This window comes from Rana temporaria, chromosome 3, assembly GCF_905171775.1.
Source record: "Rana temporaria chromosome 3, aRanTem1.1, whole genome shotgun sequence".
Taxonomy (NCBI): Eukaryota; Metazoa; Chordata; class Amphibia; order Anura; family Ranidae; genus Rana; species Rana temporaria.
The window spans coordinates 16384789-16412106 of record NC_053491.1 but is presented as its reverse complement, the minus strand read 5'-3'; the positions used below and the strand labels follow the sequence as shown (position 1 = coordinate 16412106).

The 27318-nt window shown below is 49.9% G+C and overlaps 1 protein-coding gene across 1 annotated transcript in view; it reads left to right on the top strand.

Annotated features, from left to right (window-relative positions):
- Positions 1–1673: 1673 nt before the first annotated feature.
- Positions 1674–27318, top strand: part of ANKDD1A (ankyrin repeat and death domain containing 1A) — a 104521-nt gene continuing 78876 nt past the window's right edge. The window contains exon 1 of the mRNA XM_040342310.1: positions 1674–1792. Coding sequence (XP_040198244.1) covers positions 1759–1792 — 34 coding nt within the window. The 5' untranslated portion in view covers positions 1674–1758. The remainder of the gene's footprint in view (positions 1793–27318) is intronic.

The following is a 27318-nucleotide window of genomic DNA, read 5'->3' as shown; positions in this document are numbered from 1 at the left end:
TTACATTGGTGATCAGTGGGAAGAATGTTCCTTACATTGGTGATCAGTGGGAAGAATGTTCCTTACATTGGTGATTGGTGGGAAGAATGTCCCTTACATTGGTGATCAGTGAGAAGAATGTTCCTTACATTGGTGATCAGTGAGAAGAATGTCCCTTACATTGGTGGTCAGTGAGAAGAATGTTCCTTACATTGGTGGTCAGTGAGAAGAATGTCCCTTACATTGGTGATCAGTGGGAAGAATGTTCCTTACATTGGTGATCAGTGGGAAGAATGCCCCTTACATTGGTGATCAGTGGGAAGAATGTTCCTTACATTGGTGATCAGTGGGAAGAATGTCCCTTACATTGGTGATCAGTGGGAAGAATGCCCCTTACATTGGTGATCAGTGAGAAGAATGTTCCTTACATTGGTGATCAGTGAGAAGAATGTCCCTTACATTGGTGATCAGTGAGAAGAATGTTCCTTACATTGGTGATCAGTGGGAAGAATGTTCCTTACATTGGTGATCAGTGGGAAGAATGTCCCTTACATTGGTGATCAGTGAGAAGAATGTTCCTTACATTGGTGGTCAGTGAGAAGAATGTCCCTTACATTGGTGATCAGTGGGAAGAATGTCCCTTACATTGGTGATCAGTGGGAAGAATGTTCCTTACATTGGTGGTCAGTGAGAAGAATGTCCCTTACATTGGTGATCAGTGGGAAGAATGTCCCTTACATTGGTGATCAGTGGGATGCGGGAAGAATGCTCCTAAATTGTATATAGTGCCCCAGATTCAGGTAGCAATTACGCCTGCGTATCCATAGATACGCAGCGTAATTGCTAAGTAGCGCCAGCGTATCAAGTTTCTCTATTCAGGAAGCTCGATACGCCGACTGCAGCCTAAGATACGACTGGCATAAGTCTCTTACGCCGTCGTATCGTAGGCTGCATTCTTACACTGGCCGCTAGGTGGCGTTCCCGTAGTGGTCAGCGTAGAGTATGCAAATTGCATACTCGCGCCGATTCACAACCGTACGCGCGCCCGGCGGTCGAATTTTACGTCGTTTGCGTTCGTCGGTTTCTGCGTAAGGCTGCTCCTGCTATTAGCAGGCGCAGCCAAAGCTAAGTATACCCGTCGTTCCCGCGTCGCGATTTTTGAAAATGACGTAGTTTGCGTAAGTGAATCGTGAATGGCGCTGGACGCCATTTACGTTCACGTTGAAGCAAATGACGTCCTTGCGACGTCATTTACCGCAATGCACGTCGGGAAAGTTTCCCGACGGAGCATGCGCACTACGTTCGGCGCGGTGAACGCGCCTAATTTAAATGATCCACGCCCCCTACGGGATCATTTAAATTACGCACGCTTACGCCGGCCACTTTTACGGAACGCCCCCGCAAATTACGGAGCTACTGCTTCGTGAATGAAGCGTAGCGCAAGTAATTTCCGGAGGCGTAGCGTAAAAACGGAACGCTGCTCCTCCGTAAGAGTGCGCAGCCCTACCCCAGTGTCATGTAGAAATAATAATCTGTATTTATTTGTTACAATTCTTTGGATACTTTGTATATAAATAAAATGTAACAATCTCTTCTGCACATTGTCTCTTCTATGGGGATTGTACCGCCCCCCATCCTCTCCTCCCTCCCCCCTCCGCGGCCCCTCCCGTGACGTCACAGGCTCCTGCGCACTGCCTCCGCTCGCCCCCTGGAGGGAGCAGACTGGCCGGGGAAGGGCTGACACCGGGAGGGAGAGATGAGGCTGAGCTGAGCCGCACGATGGAGAGCGCATTGCTGTGCGATGATGAGATCTGTAAGTCGGCCGATGCATGCCTGGGGAGGGGAGGGGGGGTCGGATTGTGTTGCTGTAGAAATGAGTTGTCTATGGGGAGCAGCGTGCACCTGGGGGGGCTTCCTATGTCTGGGGGTGATCAGATCGGTGGTTGTCCCTGGGATCGGGAAGTATGGGGGGGTTGCATGCTGTCCCTGTCATAGAGATCGTATAGGAACAATGACAGGAAGGGCTGAGCCCACCAGGGGACATCAGCTCTATGGGGGGGCTTCCAGCACAGGGCATCTCTATGGGGGGGCTCCCAGCACAGGGCATCTCTATGGGGGCTTCCAGCACAGGGCAGCTCTATGGGGGGGCTCCCAGCACAGGGCAGCTCTATGGGGGGGGCTTCCAGCACAGGGCAGCTCTATGGGGGGCTTCCAGCACAGGGCAGCTCTATGGGGGGCTTCCAGCACAGGGCAGCTTTATGGGGGGGGGCTTCCAGCACAGGGCATCTCTATGGGGGGGCTTCCAGCACAGGGCATCTCTATGGTGGGGCTCCCAGCACAGGGCAGCTCTATGGGGGGGGGGGGGCTTCCAGCACAGGGCAGCTCTATGGGGGGGCTCCCAGCACAGGGCAGCTCTATGGGGGGGCTTCCAGCACAGGGCATCTCTATGGGGGGGCTTCCAGCACAGGGCAGCTCTATGGGGGGGCTCCCAGCACAGGGCATCTCTATGGGGGGGCTTCCAGCGCAGGGCATCTCTATGGGGGGGCTCCCAGCACAGGGCATCTCTATGGGGGGGGGGCTCCCAGCACAGGGCAGCTCTTTGGGGGGGCTCCCAGCACAGGGCATCTCTATGGGGGGGCTCCCAGCACAGGGCAGCTCTATGGGGGGGCTTCCAGCACATCTGATGGTCACATCTGTCCTCATCACCGGGGTCATCTGCTTCATAGGTGACACCAAGCTGGCCATACACAATTAGATTGTCAATCGTAGGAAAAATCGTTCATCTGAACATCCTTTCTCACCGTCGTTGAGTCAACTCGTTTTAGTCAGAAGCCCTCATGGTGGCCGTTCACGCTTTGGTAAATGATCGATAGGGATAATCGATCTGCACCGATCTGCCACTACGTTATGACCGCTGTCGGGGAAAGTGAATAACATTGATTATCTTTTTACACTGGCACCTGAAAGCGGGGGTGGGCATATATTGGGCAGCAAGTGAACATGTTGTCCCTGAAGTTGATGTGTTGAAAAGCAGAACAAAAATGGTCAAGCGTAACTACGCGAGGGACTTTGATAAGAGCCAAGTTGTAATGTCTCGGTTAGGGGGTCTTCAAACGTTCTAAACAAAGGGGCAGTTCTTTAGACTTTAGGGGGTGGGGGGGACTGGGACCACTGGGAGTAAAAAAAAAAGAATTGTGCCACATTTTTGGTGTCAGTGGGAGAAATAGTGCCCCATCAGTGGCAGCTGGTGCTCAAATTTTTTGGGGGGTGTGCAAACAAACTGAACCCCCTCTTCAAACATGGTTACTGTGCCCATCAAATGCAGCCACTGTACCCATAAATTGCCACCGTTGTGCCATCAATTGCTGACACTGTGCCCCCATCAATTGCTGACACTGTGCCCCCATCAATTGCTGACACTGTGCCCCCATCAATTGCTGACACTGTGCCCCCATCAATTGCTGACACTGTGCCCCCATCAATTGCTGACACTGTGCCCCCATCAATTGCTGACACTGTGCCCCCATCAATTGCTGACACTGTGCCCCCATCAATTGCTGACACTGTGCCCCCATCAAATGCCGACACTGTGCCCCCATCAATTGCCGCCACTGTGCCCCCATCAATTGCCGCCACTGTGCCCCCATCAATTGCCGCCACTGTGCCCCCATCAATTGCCGCCACTGTGCCCCCATCAATTGCCGCCACTGTGCCCCCATCAATTGCCGCCACTGTGCCCCCATCAATTGCCGCCACTGTGCCCCCATCAATTGCCGCCACTGTGCCCCCATCAATTGCCGCCACTGTGCCCCCATCAATTGCCGCCACTGTGCCCCATCAAATGCCACCAGTGTGCCAATCAACTGCCACTACTGTGCCCCATCAGATGCTGCCTGGCACTTGCCTGTCTCGCGGCAGTCTCCTGCACATCCTCCATGTCTTCTTCCATCCTCTCTCGGGCGTCCAATCACATCGCCTGATGTTTCAGAAAAAGAGACCGCCACTCCTGATGTTTCAGCCAATCAAGTGACCAGTAACAGACCCAGCAACCTGATTGGCTGAGAGGCGGTTCAGTGTTAGCAAAGCGAATTCCTTCGCTTTGCCAACACACGGCTGAGTGAACAGCGAACGCCCAGCGCGGCGCCCGCTGATCACCTTTTTTTGCGTGCCTATTAGAGCCTATGGCCTACGGCTCTAATCAGGTTCTTCCAAAAAAAAAACACCCCTGCCACTGTAATTCAGGTGCCCGGCGCCCGAAAAGGGTCCGGACACCTAAATAAGGGGTGTCGGCAGCGACCATAGATAGATTCATCCATTGCATGATCTATCTATTGTGATAGAGCGGTGCCAGGAGAGAGGGGGCGGCGCTCCTGCGCCCTTTTTGGACGCACCGCCACTGTGCCCCATCATTGGTGTCAATGGGAGAAAAAGAGCCACTTTATTGGTATTAGTGGGAGGAATCTTGCCCGATCATTGGTGTCAGTGTAAGGAAAAGTGTTCTATTGCTAATATAAGTGTGTGAAATAGTGCCCCATCATTGGTATCAGTGGTAGGAACAGTGTCCCATCATTGGTGTCAGTGGTAGGAATAGTGTCCCATCATTGGTGTCAGTGGGAGGAATAGTGTCCCATCATTGGTATCAGTGGTAGGAATAGTGTCCCATCATTGGTGTCAGTGGAAGGAATAGTGTCCCATCATTGGTGTCAGTGGGAGGAATAGTGCCCCATCATTGGTTTCAGTGGGAGGAATAGTGTCCCATCATTGGTGTCATCGGGAGGAATAGTGCCCCGTCATTTGTGTCAGTGGGATGGAATTGTGCCCCATCATTGGTGTCAGTGGGAGGAATAGTGTCCCATCATTGGTTTCAGTGGGAGGAATAGTGTCCCATCATTGGTTTCAGTGGGAGGAATAGTGCCCCATCATTGGTGTCAGTGGGAGGAATAGTGTCCCATCATTGGTGTCAGTGGGAGGAATAGTGTCCCATCATTGGTATCAGTGGTAGGAATAGTGTCCCATCATTGGTGTCAGTGGAAGGAATAGTGTCCCATCATTGGTGTCAGTGGGAGGAATAGTGCCCCATCATTGGTTTCAGTGGGAGGAATAGTGTCCCATCATTGGTGTCATCGGGAGGAATAGTGCCCCGTCATTTGTGTCAGTGGGATGGAATTGTGCCCCATCATTGGTGTCAGTGGGAGGAATAGTGTCCCATCATTGGTTTCAGTGGGAGGAATAGTGTCCCATCATTGGTTTCAGTGGGAGGAATAGTGCCCCATCATTGGTGTCAGTGGGAGGAATAGTGTCCCATCATTGGTGTCAGTGGGAGGAATAGTGTCCCATCATTGGTTTCAGTGGGAGGAATAGTGTCCCATCATTGGTTTCAGTGGGAGGAATAGTGTCCCATCATTGGTGTCAGTGGGAGGAATAGTGCCACATCATTGGTTTCAGTGGGAGGAATAGTGTCCCATCATTGGTTTCAGTGGGAGGAATAGTGTCCCATCATTGGTGTCAGTGGGAGGAATAGTGCCACATCATTGGTGTCAGTGGGAGGAATAGTGTCCCATCATTGGTGTCAGTGGGAGGAATAGTGTCCCATCATTGGTTTCAGTGGGAGGAATAGTGTCCCATCATTGGTGTCAGTGGGAGGAATAGTGTCCCATCATTGGTGTCAGTGGGAGGAATAGTGCCTCATCATTGGTGTCAGTGGGAGGAATAGTGTCCCATCATTGGTGTCAGTGGGAGGAATAGTGTCCCATCATTGGTGTCAGTGGGAGGAATAGTGTCCCATCATTGGTGTCAGTGGGAGGAATAGTGTCCCATCATTGGTGTCAGTGGGAGGAATAGTGTCCCATCATTGGTGTCAGTGGGAGGAATAGTGTCCCATCATTGGTGTCAGTGGGAGGAATAGTGTCCCATCATTGGTGTCAGTGGGAGGAATAGTGTCCCATCATTGGTGTCAGTGGGAGGAATAGTGCCCCAAAGGCCGGATAGATGCAAGCAAAGGGCCACAGTATGGTGCCCACTGGTCTAGATGGCTGGGTCAGGGGAACTCCATAACTGCAGCTCTTGTGGGATGTTCCCGTCGGCAGTGGTGGAAGGAAGAAATATGGGCAAAGCGGTGAGCGGGTTATGGGCAGTCAAGGCTCATTGGTGGAGGTGGGGAGGGCCTGTGTAGTCCAATCCAATAAAAGAGCTAATGGCGCTCAGATTCCTGAAGACGCTTTTGCTGGTTCTGATAGAAAGGTGTCAGAACAGGCAGAGCATCGCAGTTTGTTGTGTATTGGGCACCGTGTACCGGTCAGGGTGCCAATGCCGGCCCGTGTCCACAGCCAAAAGTACCTACAAAGGGCACGTGGGCATCAGAACTGGACCACGGAGCAATGGAAGAAGGTGGCCTGGTCTGATGTATCATGTGGTCGGCTGGGTGCATGTGTGTCACCTCCCTGGGGAAGAGGTGGCATCAGGATGGGAAGAAGGCAAGCTGGCGAGTGATGCTTGGGTCTAGTGGAGTCCACACCTTGGTGGGTCAGGGCTGCTTTGGTGGCAAAAGGGGACCTGCTGAATATTAGGTGGGTGGTCATACTATTATGGCTGATCGGTGTTATTCGATCGATATATCACACACTGGGGGAAGTGCATTTCAATCAATAGTTGGAAGTTATAACTTATCGATCACACCTCTGTTTTTAGCATGCGATCCTAAATTCTGGTCGACCGAAATACGATCGAAGTCACGAGCAAAACATCCCAGTGCTGCAGACCGATACATGATTGATACATTTCCATCCCTTGGCTGATCAATTCAGTCCGATCGAATTTGATCTTAATCAGGTCTGAGGGTCCGTTCATACCCCAGCATGTGCGTTGGTGTTGGCATGCCGCGCTGCGTTTTATCGTGCACTTTTCCCCGCACTTCCTGGAACATGTGAAGGGTCTCCTGTGCTGGCCTCCTGTTTATCCTGTGCATTGGTGCGCCCATGCGTTGTGCTTGCTCTTTTTTTTTTTCCATTGCCAATCAGTGCGATCTGCTCACAATCCATGCCTTGTTTTTTAGGGGACTTTCACATTGGCAGCAGGGCCGGTGCTACCACTAGGCAAACTAGGCAGTTGCCTAGGGCGTCCGGCCACTGGTGTTCCTACTCTCTTCTTTCTGCTACTAACAACTACGTTTCAGCATCAGAAGGCAGCCGCCGTTCCATTCACACATAGTGTCAGAGGCACAGTGGTGGAGGATGGGTAGGCTGCATTTGATGGGTCCTGGTGAGGCTACATGTAATGGGCGCTGGTGAGGCTGCATTTGATGGGCGCTGGTGAGGCTGCATTTGATGGGCGCGGGTGAGGCTGCATTTGATGGGCGCTGGTGAGGCTGCATTTGATGGGCGCTGGTGAGGCTGCATTTGATGGGCGCTGGTGAGGCTGCATTTGATGGGCGCTGGTGGGGCTGCATTTGATGGGCGCTGGCGAGGCTGCATTTGAAGGAGCGCTGGCGAGGCTGCATTTGATGGGCACTGGCGAGGCTGCATTTGATGGGCGCTGGCGGGGCTGGATTTGATGGGCGCTGGCGGGGCTGGATTTGATGGGCGCTGGCGGGGCTGGATTTGATGGGCGCTGGCGGGGCTGCATTTGATGGGCGCTGGCGGGGCTGCATTTGATGGGCGCTGGTGGGGCTGCATTTGATGGGCGCTGGTGGGGCTGCATTTGATGAGCGCTGGTGGGGCTGCAGTTGATCAGCGCTTCGTTAAAAAGGTGGGATTTACAGGGGAAAGGGGGTGGAGCCAAGGGGAAGAAAAATTAGATTTCGCCTAGGGTGTCAAAAATCCTTACACCAGCCCTGATTGGCTGCCAGGGGACAGTAAAAGCAGATGGCTGAGCACTTCTGCCTGGCTACACTAGGGGCATAGTTTTGAATCCCAACCATGGCACACCCTGCCTAGAGTTTGCATGTTCTCGCTGTGCGGGTTTCCTCCAGGGACTTTGGGTTTCTCCCACACATGCTTGAAGGCTATTTGGCTTCTGTCTAATATGTATAAATGTGAGTTGGGGACCTTAGATTGTAAGCTCCTTGGCAGAGACTGATGTGACTGTACAATATATATGTGAAGCGCTGCGACAAATAGAAGTACCTGAAATAAATCCATTTGGGTTGAGTTCTGGATTTGGTTGGCCGTCTGTCCTCTCATTAGAATGTCTTTATTTTTGGAGGAGCACTGACCCATTCCAACCAATGCCAGATCAGCGTTCATAAATCCACCCGATCTGCTGAATGGTGATATGTGATTGGTTGGTATGTATATGGGCAACGCAGCGGCTTAGTGGTAATTAGGGATGGACTGAGAGCCAGAGGCTCTAATTGGCTTTAAAATAGGGTGGGCTCGGGGCGCAGAGCATTGCGCCTGGAGCCCACCCAGTTTAGTTTCAACAGCGAATTAATATTTGCTGTTGCAACACTGATCCTCCTCCCAGCCGATTACCTGTCACCCGATTGGCTGAAAGGACAGGCGATCCTATTGGAGGCCTAGGAGGAGGGGAGGAGACGCACGGTGGAAACGAGGAGGAGAAGACACAGGAGCAAGGCCGGTGCAAGGGTATTTGCCAACTCAGGCAAAGGTGCATTTTGCCGCCCGCAGCGGCAGCCCACAGACACACTCTACTACAGGGGTGGGCAATCTCGGCCCTCCAGGTGTGGTGGAACTACAAATCCCATCATGCCTCTGCCCCTAGGAGTCATGCCTGTGATTGTCAGGGTCTTGCAATGTCTCATGGGACTTGTAGTTTCAAAACAGCTGGAGGGCCGTTTTGCCCTCGCCTGCTCTACTATCTCGATGATCGGGCGGGCGACTGACACCGTTGCGGACTGGTCAATTTTCCCTGGCGCCGTAAGTCAAGTACCCATGTTGCCTTGCGCTAGCGCCGGCCCTGCACAGGAGCCGATGCCCGCTGATAGCCCAATCCCCGCCGCTGCCCAATGTGCCTGCCAATGCCCTGATCCCTGCCCCATGTGCCCACCACTGCCCGATCCCCACCGCTTACTGATGTGCCTGACGATCACCGTGCATGATGATCACTGCCACTACTTGATGTGCCCGCCGATGCCCTGATCCCTGCCGCTGTCCCATGTGCCCACCACTGCCCAATCCCCACCACTGCCCCATGTGCCTGCCGATCACTGCCTGATGTGCCCGCCGATGCCCTGATCCCTGCCGCTGCCCCATGTGCCCATCACTGCCCGATATCTGCCAAAGCCCGATGTGCCCGTCGATGCCAGATCCCCCCCGATGTGCCCGTCGATGCCCGATCCCTGCTGCTGCCTGGTGTGCGCATCACTGCCCAATCCCTGCTGCTGCCGATGTGCCTGCCGCCTAGATGGGGTAAGTGTCGGTGGACCAGCAGACAACAAGGGGTGTGTGGGAGTGTTTGAGATGCCGCGGGGGGGGTTGTTTGCCACCACTGCCCGATCCCCACCGCTTACTGATGTGCCTGCCGATCACCACCACTACTTGATGTGCCCGCTGCTGCCCTGATCCCTGCCGCTGCCCCATGTGCCCACCACTGCCCGATCCCCACCACTGCCCCATGTGCCTGCTGATCACTGCCTGATGTGCCCACCGATGCCCTGATCCCTGCCGCTGCCCCATGTGCCCATCACTGCCCGATATCCGCCAATGCCCGATGTGCCCGTCGATGCCAGATCCCCCCGATGTGCCCGTCGATGCCCGATCCCTGCTGCTGCCGATGTGCCTGCCGCCTAGATGGGGTAAGTGTCGGTGGACCAGCAGACAACAAGGGGTGTGTGGGAGTGTTTGAGATGCCGCAGGGGGGTGGTTGTTTGCCCCCCCCCCAAAAACAAAAACAAAAACCACCAGCTGCCACTGCTTTTCTGGAAAGTATTGCCATTCTGTACAAAGTGCAGGAACTTGAGGGAACTATTTCACTTCCTAATGGATCTGTTTACAGTAAACTGTCATCTGATTGGTTGTTAGGGGTCGCTGTGATTTGCATATGGTTTGTGTTCCTAAAGCTGCTGTACTGGAAACTTTCAGAGGCACCTTTGGCCTGTCGGCGTGTAGAGTGTATGGGAGGATCTGCGATGTTTTCCGTGTAGCGGAGACCTCGCCATGGTGATAATAGCTGGCTTGTAGAGTCTGTACAAGAACAATGGGTGATGTCACCGGTTGGAAAGCTCACGCTCGGTTGAGCCCATTTAATGTAAATTCCGGCGTGTTTCCCCTGCCTGGAAATCCAAGGCGCAGCGTGCAGAGTGACTCCCGTGGACGTAATTGGCTCTGAGCTGCTCTACTCTGGTATATGCCAGTGATATCGTAAACATGAATATAGCCCACAGGCATATGCAAAAAATAAAAGATTTCCCAGGGCCAGATCCACAGAGCGAGTACGCCGGCGTATCTACTGATACGCCGGTGTACTTTTCAAATTTCCCGCGTCGTATCTTTAGTTTGAATCCTCAAACCAAGATACGACGGCATTTGAGTAAGATCCGACAGGGGTACGGCTTCGTACGCCTTCGGATCTTAGATGCAATACTTCGGCGCTCCCGCTGGGTGGAGTTTGCGTAGTTTTCCGCGTCGGGTATGCAAATTAGCGACTTACGACGATCCACGAACCTACGTGCGGCCGTCGCATTTTCTAACATCGTCTGTAGTCGGCTTTTTCCGGTGTATGGTTAAAGCTGGTATTTTGCGGCGTATAGATAGACTTGCCATGTTAAGTATGGCCGTCGTTTCCGCGTCGAAATTTGAATTTTTTTTTTTGCGTAAGTCGTCCGTGAATAGGGGTGGACGTAACTCACGTCTAAGTTAAAAAATTACGTAGTTGCGACGTCATTTCGCGCAAAGCACGGCAGGAAATTTCAAAACGGAGCATGCGCAGTTCAATCGGCGCGGGGACGCGCTTCATTTAAATGAATCGCGCCCCCTACCCGCCGATTTGAATTCCGCCGCCAGAAATACACTACGCCGCCATAACTTAACCACTTGCCGACCGCGCACCGTCGATATACGTCCACAAGGTGGCTCTGCTGGGCGAGAGCACGTAATATGACGTGCTCTCTCCCAGCCGCCACTAGGGGGCCCCCCGCTCGCCCCCGACTCCCGTGCGTGTGCCCGGCGGGCGCGATCGCCGCCGGGCACACGCGATCGCTCGGTACAGAGCGGGGACCGGGAGCTGTGTGTGTAAACATACAGCTCCCGGTCCTGTCAGCGGGAGAAATGCTGATTTTCTGTTCATACAATGTATGAACCGAGGATCAGTGTTTCCCCTAGTGAGGCCACCCCCCCCCACAGTAAGAACACACCCAGGCCTACTTAACCCCTTCCCCGCCCCCTAGTGTTAACCCCTTCACTGCCAGTGGCATTTTTATAGTAATCCAATGCATTTTTATAGCACTGATCGCTATAAAAATGCCAATGGTCCCAAAAATGTGTCAAAAGTGTCCGAAGTGTCCGCCATAATGTCGCAATACCGAAAAAAAAAACGCTGATCGCCGCCATTACTAGTAAAAAAAATATAATAAAAATGACATAAAAATACCCCCTATTTTGTAAACGCTATAACTTTTGCGCAAACCAATCAATAAACGCTTATTGCGATTTTTTTTTTTCGAAAAATATGTAGAAGAAAACGTATCAGCCTAAACTGAGGAAAAAAAATGTTTTTTTATATATTTTTGGGGGATATTTATTATAGCAAAATGTAAAAAATATTCATTTTTTTCAAAATTGGCGCTCTATTTTTGTTTATAGCGCAAAAACTAAAAACCGCAGAGGTGATCAAATACCACCAAAAGAAAGCTCTATTTGTGGGAAAAAAAGGACGCCAATTTTGTTTGGGAGCCACGTCGCACGACCGCGCAATTGTCTGTTAAAGCGACGCAGTCCCGAATCGCAAAAAGTACTCTGGTCTTTGGGCAGCAATATGGCCTGGGGGGTAAGTGGTTAAGGCGCAAATTCTTTGAGGATTCGAAGATCCGCCAGATAAGGTACGGCGGCGTAGCGTATCTCTGATACGCTGCGCCGATCCAATTCTCTCTGGATCTGGCCCCCAGAGTTTATAACCGTATAGAAACATCTAGAAAAAAGGCCATATTTGTTTTTCTAGATGCAGTCCTTTGCTTGCTTTTATCCGGCCCTTGGGGCACTATTTTATCCACTGATACCAACAATGGGGCATACCTTCCCCCCACCGACCCCAATGAAGAGGCATAACTCCTCCCAATGACACCAACAATTGGGCTCAATGACACCATTGATGGGGCACAGTTTCTTCCCAATTACACCAATGATGGGATACAATTACACCAATGATGAGGCACCAACAATGGGGCATACCTTCCCACCGACCCCAATGAAGAGGCATAATTCCTCCAAATGACACCAACAATTGGGCTCAATGACACCATTGATGGGGCACAGTTTCTTCCCAATTACACCAATGATGGGATACAATTACACCAATGATGAGGCACCAACAATGGGGCACAGTTCCTCCTAATGACACCAACAATTGGACAAAATGATACCAATGATGGGGCCCAATTCCTCCCAATGGCACTACCGTGTTTCCTCCGAAAATAAGCCTGGGTCTTATATTAATTTTGGCAACCTAAAACACACTAGGGCTTATTTTCGGGGGATGTCTTATTTATTTACGGTATGTACAATGATCTTAAAAAAGGTTGTAACCCTAAAAAAAAAATCCCTTTCCTTTAAAGTATAATAGATTGCATAGTGCTTCTGCTGTGTCATTTATCAATTTCCTGTGTCCCCTGTCTTCTCCCCGCTCCCCCTCCCTGTCAGGTCAGGACCTAAAAAGCATCTTAAAATCCATCCTTATAGAATTATGCAATTACATTTTTAGGAATTGTGCCGATGTGGGGTGCAGCGTGTCTCCTTTTGTGATTGTTTTGTGGGCAATACCTTTCTTGCAGCTGACCTGGCGGTCGCATGGTCTCCTTGGGCTCTTCTTCTCTGCTCCAGAATCCCCGCTGGCGTCGGCCCGCTCCGTGCACTGGGGGGGGGCGCGGGCATCGGGTGGGAGGATAGTGGAGGAGGGGGGAGCCGGTGTCCCGCTGGCATCTGCCTGCTCCGTGCGCTGAGGAGGGAGGGGCTGCGGGCATCGGGCGGGGGGAAGCCGCTGTCTCACTGGCATTGGCCCATCTGTGCACTGGAGAGGGGGGGCGGGCGTCAGCCAGGAGGAGAAAAGAAGACCTCTGGCAATCATTCTGCAAGGTGGATTAAAACATTTTTAAACAAATTTTACTAGGGCTTATTTTCGGGGTAGGGCTTATATTGCAGCCCTCCCCGAGAATCATGCTAGGTCTTATTATTGGGGTAGGTCTTATTTTCGAGGAAACACGGTAACAATTGGGCCCAATAACACCAATGAAAGGGCACAATTCCTCCCAATGACACCAATGCAAGGTCACAATTCCTACCACTGACACCAAAGATGGGGCGTTGTTTTTTTTCCCCACTGACATCGGGACCTTGGATACCCCTGTTCTGGAATGTAAAGAATCTGGTAATGAAATATACCCTTATACTTTCAGACCAGTGTTTCTAAACCAGGGTGCCACCTACCTTGGGTTTCCCAAGGGTGTTGTGAGCGCGACACCCAGTTTGCCCAGATCTGTGTCATGCGTTGCCATGGTGCTGGCAGCCCAACCGCCAGCATCATAGCAACCAAACATGATCTAGAACCAGGACGCGTCATCGATGGTGACAGGCTCGCCCTCACCTTGGCAATGCAAAACTCTTACCTGCTCACCCCCAGCATTCACAAGAAGACAGAAGTCTACCTTGTTTAGCCCTCTTCTCCTGTCGTTTGCCTCACTTCTAGAGCCAAAAGGTGGGGCTCTGATGTGAAGAAGGGACTTTGAGTTGGAACACTCTGTCGGGCGGGGGGGCTGTGTGATTGGGGAGCTCTGTAAATGGGGGGGCTATATGATTGGGTGGGCTCTGTAATGGGAGCACTATGTGATTGGGTGGGCTCTGTGATGGGGGGGGGACTGTGTAATTGGGGGCTCTATAATGAGGGGACTGTGTGATTGGGGGACTGTGTGATTGGGTGGGCTCTGTTATTTGGGGACTGTGCGATTGGGTGGGCTCTGTGATGGGGGACTTTGCGATTGGGTGGGCTCTGTGATGGGGGACTTTGCAATTGGGTGGGCTCTGTGATGGGGGACTTTGCGATTGGGTGGGCTCTGTGATGGGGGACTTTGTGATTGGGTGGGCTCTGTGATGGGGGACTTTGCGATTGGGTGGGCTCTGTGATGGGGGACTGTGCGATTGGGTGGGCTCTGTGATGGGGGACTGTGCGATTGGGTGGGCTCTGTGATGGGGGACTGTGTGATTGGGTGGGCTCTGTGATGGGGGACTGTGCGATTGGGTGGGCTCTGTGATGGGGGACTGTGCGATTGGGTGGGCTCTGTGATGGGGGACTGTGCGATTGGGTGGGCTCTGTGATGGGGGACTGTGTGATTGGGTGGGCTCTGTGATGGGGGACTGTGTGATTGGGGGCTCTGTAATCGGAGGACTGTGTAATTGGGGGGGTTCTGTAATGGGGGACTGTCTGATTGGGTGGGCTCTGTAATGGGAGGACTGTCTGATTGGGTGGGCTCTGTAGGGTGGGGAGACTTTGCTAGAACAAACTAATGTGCAGTGCCATGGTAGAAATCCCGCTTTAGTGACACTGTATATGTTGCGTGGCACCATTGCCACAGAACCCTGGTTGAGACAGCAAACATGTGGAAGAAGGTGCTCTGGTCAGATGAGACCAAAATTGAACTTTTTCACCTAAAAGCAAATCGCTATGTGTGGAGGAAAACGAACACTGCACATCACCCTGAAGACACCATCCTCACCGTGAAACATGGTGGTGGCAGCATCATGTGGTGGGGATGCTTTTCTTCAGCAGGGACAGGGAAGCTGGTCAGACTTGATGGGAAGATGGATGGAGACAAATACAGTACAATCTTGGAAGAAAACCTGTTAGAGTCTGCAAAAGACTTGAGACTGGGGTTAAGGTTCACCTTCCAGCAGGACAACGACCCTAAACATACAGCCAGAGCTACAATGGAATGGTTTAGATCAAAGCATATTCATGTGTTAGAATGTCCCAGTCACAGTCCAGACCTAAATCACATTGAGAATCTGTGGCAAGACTTGAAAATTGCTGATCACAGATGCTCTCCATCCAATCTGACAGAGCTTGAGATATTTTACAAAGAAGAATGGGCAGAAATGTCCCTCTCTAGATGTGCAAAGCTGGTAGAGACATCCCCAAAAAGACTTGCAGCTGTAATTGCAGAGAAAGGCGGTTCTACAATGTATTGACTCCGGGGGGCGCCATACAAATGTACCCCCCACACTTTTCACATATTTATTTGTAAAAAAAATGAAAACCATTTATAATTTTCCTTCCACTTCACAATTATGTGACACTTTGTGTTGATCTATCACATAAAATCCCAATAAAACACATTTACGTTTTTGGTTGTAACATGACAAAATGTGGAAAATTTCAAGGGGTATGAATACTTTTGAAAGGCACTGTATACCAAGGTACTGGAAGTATTCCAATATTTCATATTCTTCTTGTTCCATTGTATTCCATATTGCAATGTATTTTTACCCATCATCAGTTGTGGGAGACTGAGGCCAGTTGACTTGGAGCTACCTAGATCCAGAATACTTAACGTAAGCCAGATTGGCATTGATTTGGCGTTTACTGACATTATCCATGTGATCGATGGGCATGCATGTAACATCAGGAAGGAGGAGGAGGAGCAGGGCTTTTTTTTCTCTGAGAATAGGTGCAGGAACTCCCTACTTCTGAGTCACCTGTTGTGTCCACATCCTACCCACCTCCGAGCACCATTCCATGGTTCCACCCCCTACCCACCTCCGAGCACCATTCCATGGTTCCACCCCTACCCATCTCCGAGCACCATTCGTTGGTTCCACCCCCTACCCACCTCAGAGAACCATTCCTTGGTTCCACCCCTACCCATCTCCGAGCACCATTCCATGGTTCCACTCCCTACCCACCTCTGAGCACCATTTCTTGGTTCCACTCCCTACCCACCTCTGAGCGCCATTTCTTGGTTCCACTCCCAACCCACCTCTGAGCACCATTCGTTGGTTCCACCCCCTACCCATCTCCGAGCACCATTCGTTGGTTCCACCCCCTACCCTCCTCCAAGCACAATTCCATGGTTCCACCCCTACCCACCTCTGAGCACCATTCCTTGGTTCCACTCCCTACCCACCTCTGAGCACCATTTCTTGGTTCCACTCCCTACCCACCTCTGAGCGCCATTTCTTGGTTCCACTCCCAACCCACCTCTGAGCACCATTCGTTGGTTCCACCCCCTACCCATCTCCGAGCACCATTCGTTGGTTCCACCCCTACCCACCTCTGAGCACCATTTCTTGGTTCCACTCCCAACCCACCTCTGAGCACCATTCCATGGTTCCACCCCTACCCACCTCTGAGCACCATTCGTTGGTTCCACCCCCTACCCACCTCCAAGCACAATTCCATGGTTCCACCCCTACCCACCTCCGAGCACCATTCCTTGGTTCCACTCCCTACCCACCTCTGAGCACCATTTCTTGGTTCCACTCCCTACCCACCTCTGAGCGCCATTTCTTGGTTCCACTCCCAACCCACCTCTGAGCACCATTCGTTGGTTCCACCCCCTACCCATCTCCGAGCACCATTCGTTGGTTCCACTCCCTACCCACCTCTGAGCACCATTTCTTGGTTCCACTCCCAACCCACCTCTGAGCACCATTCCATGGTTCCACCCCTACCCACCTCTGAGCACCATTCGTTGGTTCCACCCCCTACCCACCTCCAAGCACAATTCCATGGTTCCACCCCTACCCACCTCCGAGCACCATTCCTTGGTTCCACTCCCTACCAACCTCCGAGCACTGTTCCTTGGTTCCACCCGCTACCCACCTCTGAGCACCATTCCTTGGTTCCACCCCCTACCCACCTCTGAATAATGGATACAGAACGATGTATCAATTTGTGGTGCTAAGTAATTTGTATATAATAGGAAGTAAAATTGATCTCCCCCAGCAACAATAGCCTCTGAACAGCTAGCAACAATAGACCCCTTCCTCGGCAGTTGATGTCTCCCATCAATGAATCCCACGATTGTCTCCCAGTGGCATAAGAGCCCCCCCCCAGCAACAATGGATCCCCCACCAGCGACAACTGACCTCCCCAGCAACAATAGATCCCCCAGCAGCCAGCATTGATAGACCCTCCAGTGCACCCCTTGCCATTACATACATTCAGAGCTGGAGGTACCGGAACTGCGTTCCCCGCGTTCCTGCTGAAAAAAAAAGCCCTGAGAAGGAGGCACAGAGTTTGTGACTGGATTACTGTAAGGAGGCTTCATGGTGAGCCTGTAAATACAGTATGTATTGACTACACTGATAATAAAGGTACTTCTATAGCACACAATACATATCTAGGCTTGTGCCTGACTAATTCAAACCTCAAGGTGAGAGCATTTGGCTATCATGCAGACTCGTTCACACAGCTGAATATTCATTATTGACCACGTCTTCCATGTGGGTTTCAATTCTTCAGTTAATGTGCGTCAGATATCCTGACGTCAGTACTGTACAAAGGGAATAGGATTTTTGCCTTAACTGTGGTTTTCTGGCATTGAATTAATCATTGATGTCTCTGCATCATGCTCTGCTATGAGTAGTGAATGCTAATGAGAACCTACATATAGGAATAAAAAGCATTACCTGGTCCTGGTGGCATGTGATGTGATGGGTTATATTACATTGTAGGGCAGGGGTGTCAAACTCGATTTCATCGAGGGCCGCGTCAGAATTATAGTTGCCCTCGAAGGGCCGGATGTAGCTGTAGGACTATCCCCTCCCCTGATGAGTGGTGGATGTGGCCAAATTGCACTAACAATGGGAGGGTCTTAAAGGGCCACTTTCCTCAAATTCCACGTTGCCCTGGATGCCGGCTGAGGCTCGGAGATTTCCGTCGGCAAGGATTGCGCCTGCTCAGTCCTTACAGGAACCATCTCGATAGCCGGAACCATATCGTCAGGTCACCAGCACTACAGAGGAGGCATCGGCTTATGCGTCTTGTGCTCCCTACTACACCTCCAACTTTACAAGTAGTCCCTCCGCATTGCACTCTGTTTGATGCTCTGGGTTGGCGGGTCAGCAAGTCCACACTGAGCTCTACCAGCCACCAATCCGCGATCTACAAATTGCTGACGCCCGCTCTAGGGCCTCTGCTTAAAAAAATGATATAATGTTTGGGAGGGGGTTATATGTAATTTTCTAGCAAAACAAAAGCTGAATTTTATTTGTAGTGAAGAAATGTTGGGGGGTCAAGTGGGTAATACAACTGGGATTCAAGTAGCAGATCTGGACGAAATTCGAAGGGATATGGAACGAAATGTGTTGGGTCATTGATGGCAAAGAAAGAACGTTCCGACCAATGATTTTTTTCAGAGTTTCCATATATTGAAGCAAAATTCTACTGATCCATGGGGCCTAACCACTTCTGGACCGCCGCACGCCGATATACGTCGGCTGTTTGAAGAGGGATATCTCTGTTATGGCTGCAGCTAGCTACCATAACCCCGGTATCCTCGTCTTCAGCCGGCGGTCCTGTTTCCAAATAAAGGTGGTCTCTGCGGCGGATTCGCCGCAAGATCACCGTTCTCAGGAGAGGGACCCCCCTCCCGCCGCTTACCAGAGTCGTTGGCAGCATCGGGTCCTTCTCGTGGCTGGGTATGGAGACGAGTGAAGGGAAGATGGTCCCCCACCCGTCTCCATACCATGGCAGGGAGGAAGCGACGTCAAAACTTCACTTCCGCCCTTGACTTTTAAAAGGCCAATTTTTATTTTCAATTTTTTCAAATGACAATTTTTTATTATTTATTTGTATTGCATTTTAGTGTAAATATGAGATCTGATGTCTTTTTGTCCCCCAGATCTCATATTTAAGAGGACCTGTCATGCTTTCTATTACAAGGGATGTTTACAGCTCTTGCAATAGGAATAAAAGTGACACAATTTTTTTTTTTAAAGAACAGTATAAAAAATAAAAGGTAAAATAAATAAGATTTTTTTTTTTTTTTTTTAAATGCGCCTAGTCCCGCCGAGCTCGCGCGCAGAAGCGAATGCATACGTGAGCAGCGCCGGCATATTAAAACGGTGTTCAAACCACACATGTGAGGTATCGCCGCGATTGTTGGAGTGAGAGCAATAATTCTAGTCCTAGACCTCCTCTGTGATTCAAAACATGCAACCTGTAGAATTTTTTAAACATCGCCTTTGGAAATTTTTAAGGGTAAAAGTTTGTCGCCATTCCACGAGCGGGGGCGCAATTTTGAAGCGTGGCATGTAGGGTATCTATTTACTCAGCGTATCATTATCCTTCACAATATAACAAAAAATTGGGCTAACTTTACTGTTTTATTTTTTTTATAAAAAAAAGGGTATTTTTTCCAAAAAAAGGGCGCTTGTAAGACCGCTGCGCAAATACGGTGTGACATAAAGTATTGCAACGACCGCCATTTTATTCTCTAGGGTGTTCGAAAAAAAAAATGTATAATGTGTGGGGGTTCTAAGTAAACAACAAATTTCAGAAAGAGGCTCGGTCCTATACCACTTCCCGCCCGGTCAATAGACAATTGACGTCCGGGAAGTGATTGTGTAATCCTGACTGGACGTCTATTGACGTCCAGCAGGACAACATGCCGGCGCGCAGCGCGGCGATGCTGGGTGTCAGTCTGGCACCCTGCATCTCCGATCTCGGTAAAAAGCCTTTCGGCGGAGGCTCTTTATAACGTGATCAGCCGTGTCCAATCACGGCTGATCACGTTGTAAACAGGAAGAGCCGTTGATCGGCTCTTCCTCACTCGTGTCTGATAGACGCGAGTAGAGGAGAGCCGGTCGGCGGCTCTCCTGACAGGGGGGGTTCGTGCTGATTGTTTATCAGCGCAGCCACCCCTCGGATGCCCACACTAGACCACAGGGAAGCCGCCAGGACCACCAGGGAAGGGGGCAACATGTGGATGGCCAGGTACAGCCCCCATGGCCATCCACATGTAAAAAAAATAGGCACAATAGATGCCAATCAGTGCCCACAAATGGGCACTGACTGGCAACATGGGCACTGATTGGCAAAATAGTAAATAAACAAGTGCCACCCCCCAGTGTCCATCAGTGCCCATCCATGCCCAGTGCCCACCTATCAGTGCCCATCTGTGCCACCCAAAAGTACCTATGAGTGCCCATCAGTGCCGCCTATGAGTGCCCATCAGTGCCACCTCATCGGTGCCCGTAATTGAAAAAGAAAACGTACTTATTTCCAAAAAAATTAACAGAAAAAATTTAGGTCTTTTTTTAGTTGTTGCGCAAAAAATAAAAATCGCCGAGGTGATCAAATACCTCCAAAAGAAAGCTCTATTTGTGGGAAAAAATGATTAAAAAAATTGTTTGGATACAGTGTAGCATGACCGCGCAATTATTATTCAAAGTGTGACAGCGCTGAAAGCTGAAAATTGGCTTGGGCAGGAAGGTGCGTAAGTGCCTGGTATGGAAGTGGTTAAGTTGTAACCCCCCCCCCCCCTCTTCCGTAAATCCCACCCCTGCCCTCGGTGCTGTTTGTGGTTTACATAGTAGGTGAGATTGAAAAAAGACACAAGTCCATCAAGTCCAACCTATGGTTTAGTACAAGGATGTGTATGGGATGGGCAGAGAGAACGGAATATTCCCCATGGTTATCCGTCAGAAATCATTATGAACCAGGATCTGCTGCTGTGTCAGGCGGATGTGTCTATGGAGGAGCTGGCTCCAGTCCTCGCTGTCTACGGTTTTCTGTTTTTTATTTTTATTTATTTTTTTCCTCTATGCCCTGGAGTCCTCGCACACAAAGGCAGCCTGTCAGGACTAATTTAATTTCCTGCCTAGTTGTAGTTCTAATGAACGCATGAATGGAAGAGAAGCTCCAAGGCATTGTTGGCATCCTGCAAGAATCTCAAGACCTCACCTGTGTACCCAACTCCACCAAAGGGCCATAGATTACAATGTATAACGTCCAATGTATACTGCAGTATACACCAGGGCTGTACCATAGGCGTGCGCAGCCTATTGCATTAGGGTGTGCACACCAAAGCTCAAACACACATGCGTGTGTAATATACCATATATGGCCATGGGCAAGTCAGTAGGGCTTTGTCAGCAGGGCAGAGATTGGTGTCAGTGGGGTAGATTCAAGAAGCAATTGCGCCTGTGTAACCATAGGTTACACAGCGCAATTGCTTACTTTCCCCGGCGTAACGAGTGCTCCTGATTCAGGAACCTCGTTACGCCGACTGCAGCCTAAGATCTGCGCGGAATAAGGCTCTTATTCCCGCATATCTTAGGCTGCATTCTTGCGGTGGCCGCTAGGTGGCGTTCCCGTTGTGCTCAGTGTATAGTATGCAAATTGCATACTAACACCGATTCACAATGTTGCGCGAGCCCTGCGTAGGCAATTTACGTCGTTTACGTACGGCGGTTTTCGCGCAAGGCTGCCCCTGCTATTAGCAGGGGCAGCCAATGTTACGTATACCCGTCGTTCCTGCGTTGCGAAATTTGAATTTTACGTAGTTTGCGTAAGTGAATCGTGAATGGCGCTGGACGCCATTCACGTTCACTTTGAAGCAAATGACGTCCTTGCACTCTACGATCGGCGCGGGAACGCTACGGGATCATTTAAATTGCGTGCTCTTGCGCCGGGCATTTTGCGGAGCTTCTGCTTCATGAATCAAGGGCAGCGGAGCAAATTTGCGGGGGCGCAGGGCAAAAACGTTGCCCTGCGCCTCTGTAAATAATGCGCAATTCTACCTGAATCCGGGCCAGTGTCTTTATTTGTAGTATTATTATTATTATTATTATTATTATTATTATTATTATTATTTTTTTACAATTTTATTTTTATTTATTTTTATATATATATATATATATATATATATATATATATATATATATATATATATATATATATATATATATATATATATATATATATCTATCCTGTTGGGGGGCTTTGGTGAAATATCAGTGGTCTAAACAGACCCCTGATGTCTAACTTTTGAGACCGAGAAAGGGACTGAGGACAGGGATTCCCCAGTCCCTTTCTCTGCAGCCAGGCAGCAGGGGGAATCTGCACAGTACAGGGTGATTACGGTGTGCCCAGGCACACCTTGCACCCTATGTGCGCATGCCTATGACTGCAGTATATACCAGGGCTGTACTGAAAGTAATGCAAAACTGTCATTCAAATGTCACATGTTGGTAACTCTTCTTCTACACCATATATAATTGAGTATAAGCCGACCCGAATATAAGCCGAGGCACCTAATTTTACCACAAAAAATGGGAAAACATATTGACTCGAGTATAAGCCTAGGGTGTCCATCTGCATGCCTCACCGTGCCCATGCCTCACTGTGCCCATGACTAGACTGACGTTTAACATGGGAGTCTATGGAAGGGGTGCCCGGCTTTGAAAAATCGTTGCCCCAGCCGTAGGTCCACCCAGACAACAAACTTTGCACTCTTGTAGAGGATAAATGGGGCTACATGAGTGCCAAGTTCCGGATCCAGGGGACCTACGACCGGCTGGTACCGGGTCCCCGAAGTCACCGGAGAAATTACCGTTTAACATGGAAGTCTATGGAAGGGGTGCCCAGCTTTGAAAAATCAGTGCTCCCCGGCCGTAGGTTCCCTGGACAACAAACTTTGCACACTTGTAGAGGAGAAATGGAGCTATAGGTGTGCCAAGTTTAGGATCTAGGAGACCTACGATCGGCTGGTACCGGGTCCCCGAATTCACCAGAGAAATTACTGTTTAACATGGGAGTCTATGGAAGGGGTGCCCGGTTTTGAAAAATCGGTGCTCCCCGGCCGTAGGTCCCCCGGACAACAAACTTTGCACACTTGTAGAGGAAGAGTGGGGCTACATGTGTGCCAAGTTTGGGATCCAGGGCACCTACGGCTGGCCGGTACCGGGTCCCCAAAGTCCGAGAGATCAGGCGCAAAAAGGTGACTCGAGTATAAGCCGAGGGGGGCATTTTCAGCACCAAAAAAATGTGCTGAAAAACTCGGCTTATACTCGAGTATATACGGTAGTTTTATTTTTTTTTTTTGCTTATTCAATATTTTTATTAAAATTTAGGAAATAAGTACAGTAAAACCTTGGTTTTTGAGCATCATTCATTTTGGAAACATGCTTGTAATCCAAAGCACTTGTATATCAAAGCGAATTTCCCCATAAGAAATAATGGAAACTCAGATGCAGTGGCGGTGCGTCCATACAGGGCGTAAAGCGCTGTGTAAACTGTTGGCGCTATATAAATCCTGTATAATTATAATTCCCCTGTATTGCTCTCTGCAGCAGCTGAAAGCCGGCGGGAGGGAGAGGAGAAGATGCCGGCTTTCAGCTGCTGCAGAGAGTAGACACACGTGCAATTTGTTTTGGTTTCGAATGTAAATTCGGACAAATTTGGGGTTATTTTCGGAGATTTGGACGTTTATTTGTTCGTTTTATTTGTTAATTTGTATTCTAACAAACTCCAAATTTTCAGAACGATTTAAATTCGGATCGATCAAAAAAAATGATCACCCGATTCAAATTCTGTATGAAGAATAGCTGGCTGCTAAGAAGTGGGCCGGAAAGCCGACCACCACCAGGCTGATCGGTGTCTGGAAGCCCTCTTTCACAAGGGGGCCCCTATGTCCCAGCCCCTCCCCCCCTTCCCCTTGTGAATAAACATGGCCTACTCATTCACCTAAAAAGTGAATAAAAACGATACACAAGTTTTTTTGACAATCCCTTTATTAAGAAACAATGTCCACCGATCAATCACGCCGGCCCAGGCCAATTTTCAGTTTTTAGCGCTGTCGCACTTTGAATGACGATTGCGCGGTCATGCGACATTATACCCATGTGAAATTGTTATCGTTTTTTTCACACAAATAGCTTTCTTTTGGTGGTATTTAATCATTGTTAGGTTTTTATTTTTTGCCAAAAAAAAAAAAAAATACTTTCATAGTTTGTTATAAAATTTTCCAAACGGATCATTTTTCTCCTTCACTGATGTGCGCTGATGAGGCTGCACTGGTGGGCACTGATGGGTGGCACTGGTGGGCACTGGTAGATGGCACTGATAGGCACTGGTAGATGGCACTGATAGGCACTGGGCGATAAGGCAGCACTGGAGAGCACTGATGGGTGGCACTGATAGGTGTCACGGATGGGCGATAAGGCGGCACTGATGGGTGACACTGATATGTGGAACTGAGGGGCACTGATAGGTGGCACTGGTGGGCACTAATGGGCGATAAGGCGGCACTGGTAGATGGCACTGGGCGATAAGGCAGCACTGGAGGGCACTAATGGGTGGCACTGATAGGTGTAACAGATAGGCACTGATGGGCGATAAGGCGGCACTGATAGGTGGCACTGGTGGGCACTGATAGGTGGCACTGGTGGGCACTGATAGGTGGCACTGGTGGGCACTGATAGGTGGCACTTGTTGGCAATAAGGCGGCACTTGTGGCCACTGATAGGTGGCACTGATGGGTGATAATGCGGCACTGGTGCGCACTGATGGGTGGCACTGGTGCGCACTGGTGGGTGGCACAGATGGGCACTGGTGGGTGGCACAGATGGGCACTGGTGGGTGGCACAGATGGGCACTGGTGGGTGGCACTGATGGGCACTGGTGGGTGGCACTGATGGGCACTGGTGGGTGGCACTGATGGGCACTGGTAGGTGACACTGATGGGCACTGATAGGCAGCAGTGGGTGTCCGTGTGCGGGACCGATGTTCCTCTGGCAGAAGCTGCTAATCGGCTTCTTCTTTTCTCCTTGCTATCAGCGTGAGGGAAAAAGACGTTTGTTTGCCGTCCTCCCAAAATCCAGCCGCCGCTGCATACAGTACTACCACATTATGGCTTAAACCTGCAGGGGGGCCCATTGTTGTTTTTATTTTTTTTTTACTGGCGGTTTACTAGCTCAGTAAGACGGGGGAGGGGGCGTTTTTAAGGCTAGTTACCTTTAGTCTGGAATTCTATTTTACCTTCTGTATATTTTGTGTAAATGTGATCCAGTTTTTGCCGAAACATTTTACAAAGATGAAGGTGAATTTTATTGGGACACATTCCGTGGAGTCTTCCTCATTCACGCTGAAGAAGACCGGAATGTTTCTGTGAATAGATCCGACGTTCTCTGATTGCAATCAGTACAAAGGATCCGCCCCTGGAACTCGCATGACATCGTACCATAGAATAACAACTACAGGGGAAACTCGAAAAATTAGAATATCGCGCAAAAGTTCATTTATTTCACGAATGCAACTTTTAGCGGAGGTTAAAAAGAAATTAAGTCAGCGGCTACAAACACTGTAGCTGCTGACTTTTAACCACTTCCCTGCCATTGTGAAATGACGGTGGCAGGAACCCCTCCTCGATCCGGGTGGACGTCATATGACGTCCTGCGTTCCCGGCGATTGCCGCCGGGTGCCCGCGATTGTCGGTGATCACGACTGTGGATCTGTGTGTGTAATGATGGGGTGTAAACACACAGATCCACACTCCTGTCAGAGGTGAGGAGACCAATGTGTGCTCCCAGTACAGAGGAACACACATCGGTCTCCTCCCCTTGTGAGTCCCCTCCCCCCTACAGTTATAACACACCTTAGGGACACATATTAACCCCTTCAACGCCCCCTAGTGGTTAACCCCTACCCTGCCAGTCACATTTACACAGTAATCAATGCATATTTATAGCATTAATCGCTGTATAAATGTGAATGGTCCCAAAAATGTGTCAAAAGTGTCCGATGTGTCCGCCGCAATGTCACAGTGGCAGTAAAAAAATCGCAAATCGCCGCCAATACTAGTAAAAAAATTAATAAAATAAACCTATTTTGTAGACGCTATAACTTTTGCGCAAACCAATCAATATATGATTATTGCGATTTTTTTTTTTTTTTTTTTTTTTACCAAAAATATGTAGAAGAATACGTATCGGCCTAAACTGAGGGAAAAAAAAAGTTTTTTTTTTTTTTTTTTTAAAAATGTGATATTTATTAAATAAAAAAGTAAAAAATATTGTGTTTTTTTTTTTTTTTAATTTTCGCTCTTCTTTTGTTTATAGCGCAAAAAATAAAAACCGCAGAGGTGATCAAATACCACCAAAAGAAATCTCTATTTGTGGGAAAAAAATGATAAAAAAATTGTTTGGGTACAGTGTAGCACGACCGCGCAATTGTCATTCAAAGTACGACAGTGCTGAAAGCTGAAAATTGGCTTGGGCAGGAAGGTGCGTAAGTGCCCGCAATGGAAGCGGTTAATAAGGTCACTTATCTGTCCAGGGTGCCTGCGATGTTGGCAGCCGAAGCCGAGCAATCGCTCGGGTCTCGGCTGCCCCGCCGCCATCTTCAGTGAGGGAATCAGGAAGTGAAGCGTTGCGGCATCACTGCCCAATTCCCTACTGCGCAGCGCTATGTGAATGGGCGGATGTCTCCTGGGACACACATAAGGTCCCAGAAGACACCGCTCCCCATTTCCCAGGCAGCAGCGCGAGGAGAAGAAAGAAGACCACTGCGGACAAGGAAGTGGCAGATTAGGACGATCTGCCTAGTAACAGCCACAATTTTTTTTTTTTCTTCTTCTTCTTCTTGTAGCCCTTTTTTTTATGGTGGACCCGTTTTTTTAACTTTATGCTACAGGTAAGCCTATATTAACTACTTGCCGACCAGTCGCCGTCATTTTACAGCGGCAGGTCGGCTCCCCTGCGCGAGAGCCCGTAGCTATACGTCGGCTCTCGCGCAGGCCACTACTCCCGCTCGCCCCCGACTCCCGTGCGGGTGCCCGGCGGGCACGATCGCCGCCGGGCACACGCGTTCGCTCGTTACAGAGCGGGGAACGGGAGCTGTGTGTGTAAACACACAGCTCCCGGTCCTGTCAGGGAGAGAAATGCTGATCTTCTGTTCATACAATGTATGAACAGAAGATCAGTCATTTCCCCTAGTGAGTCCCCTCCCCCCCTACAGTTAGAACACACCCAGGGAACATACTTAACCCCTTCCCCGCCCCCTAGTGTTAACCCCTTCCCTGCCAGTGGCATTTTTATAGTAATCAATGCATTTTTATAGCACTGATCGCTATAAAAATGCCAATGGTCCCAAAAATGTGAAAAGTGTCCGCCATAATGTCGCAGTACCGAAAAAAAAAACGCTGATCGCCGCCATTGCTAGTAAAAAAAAAAATAT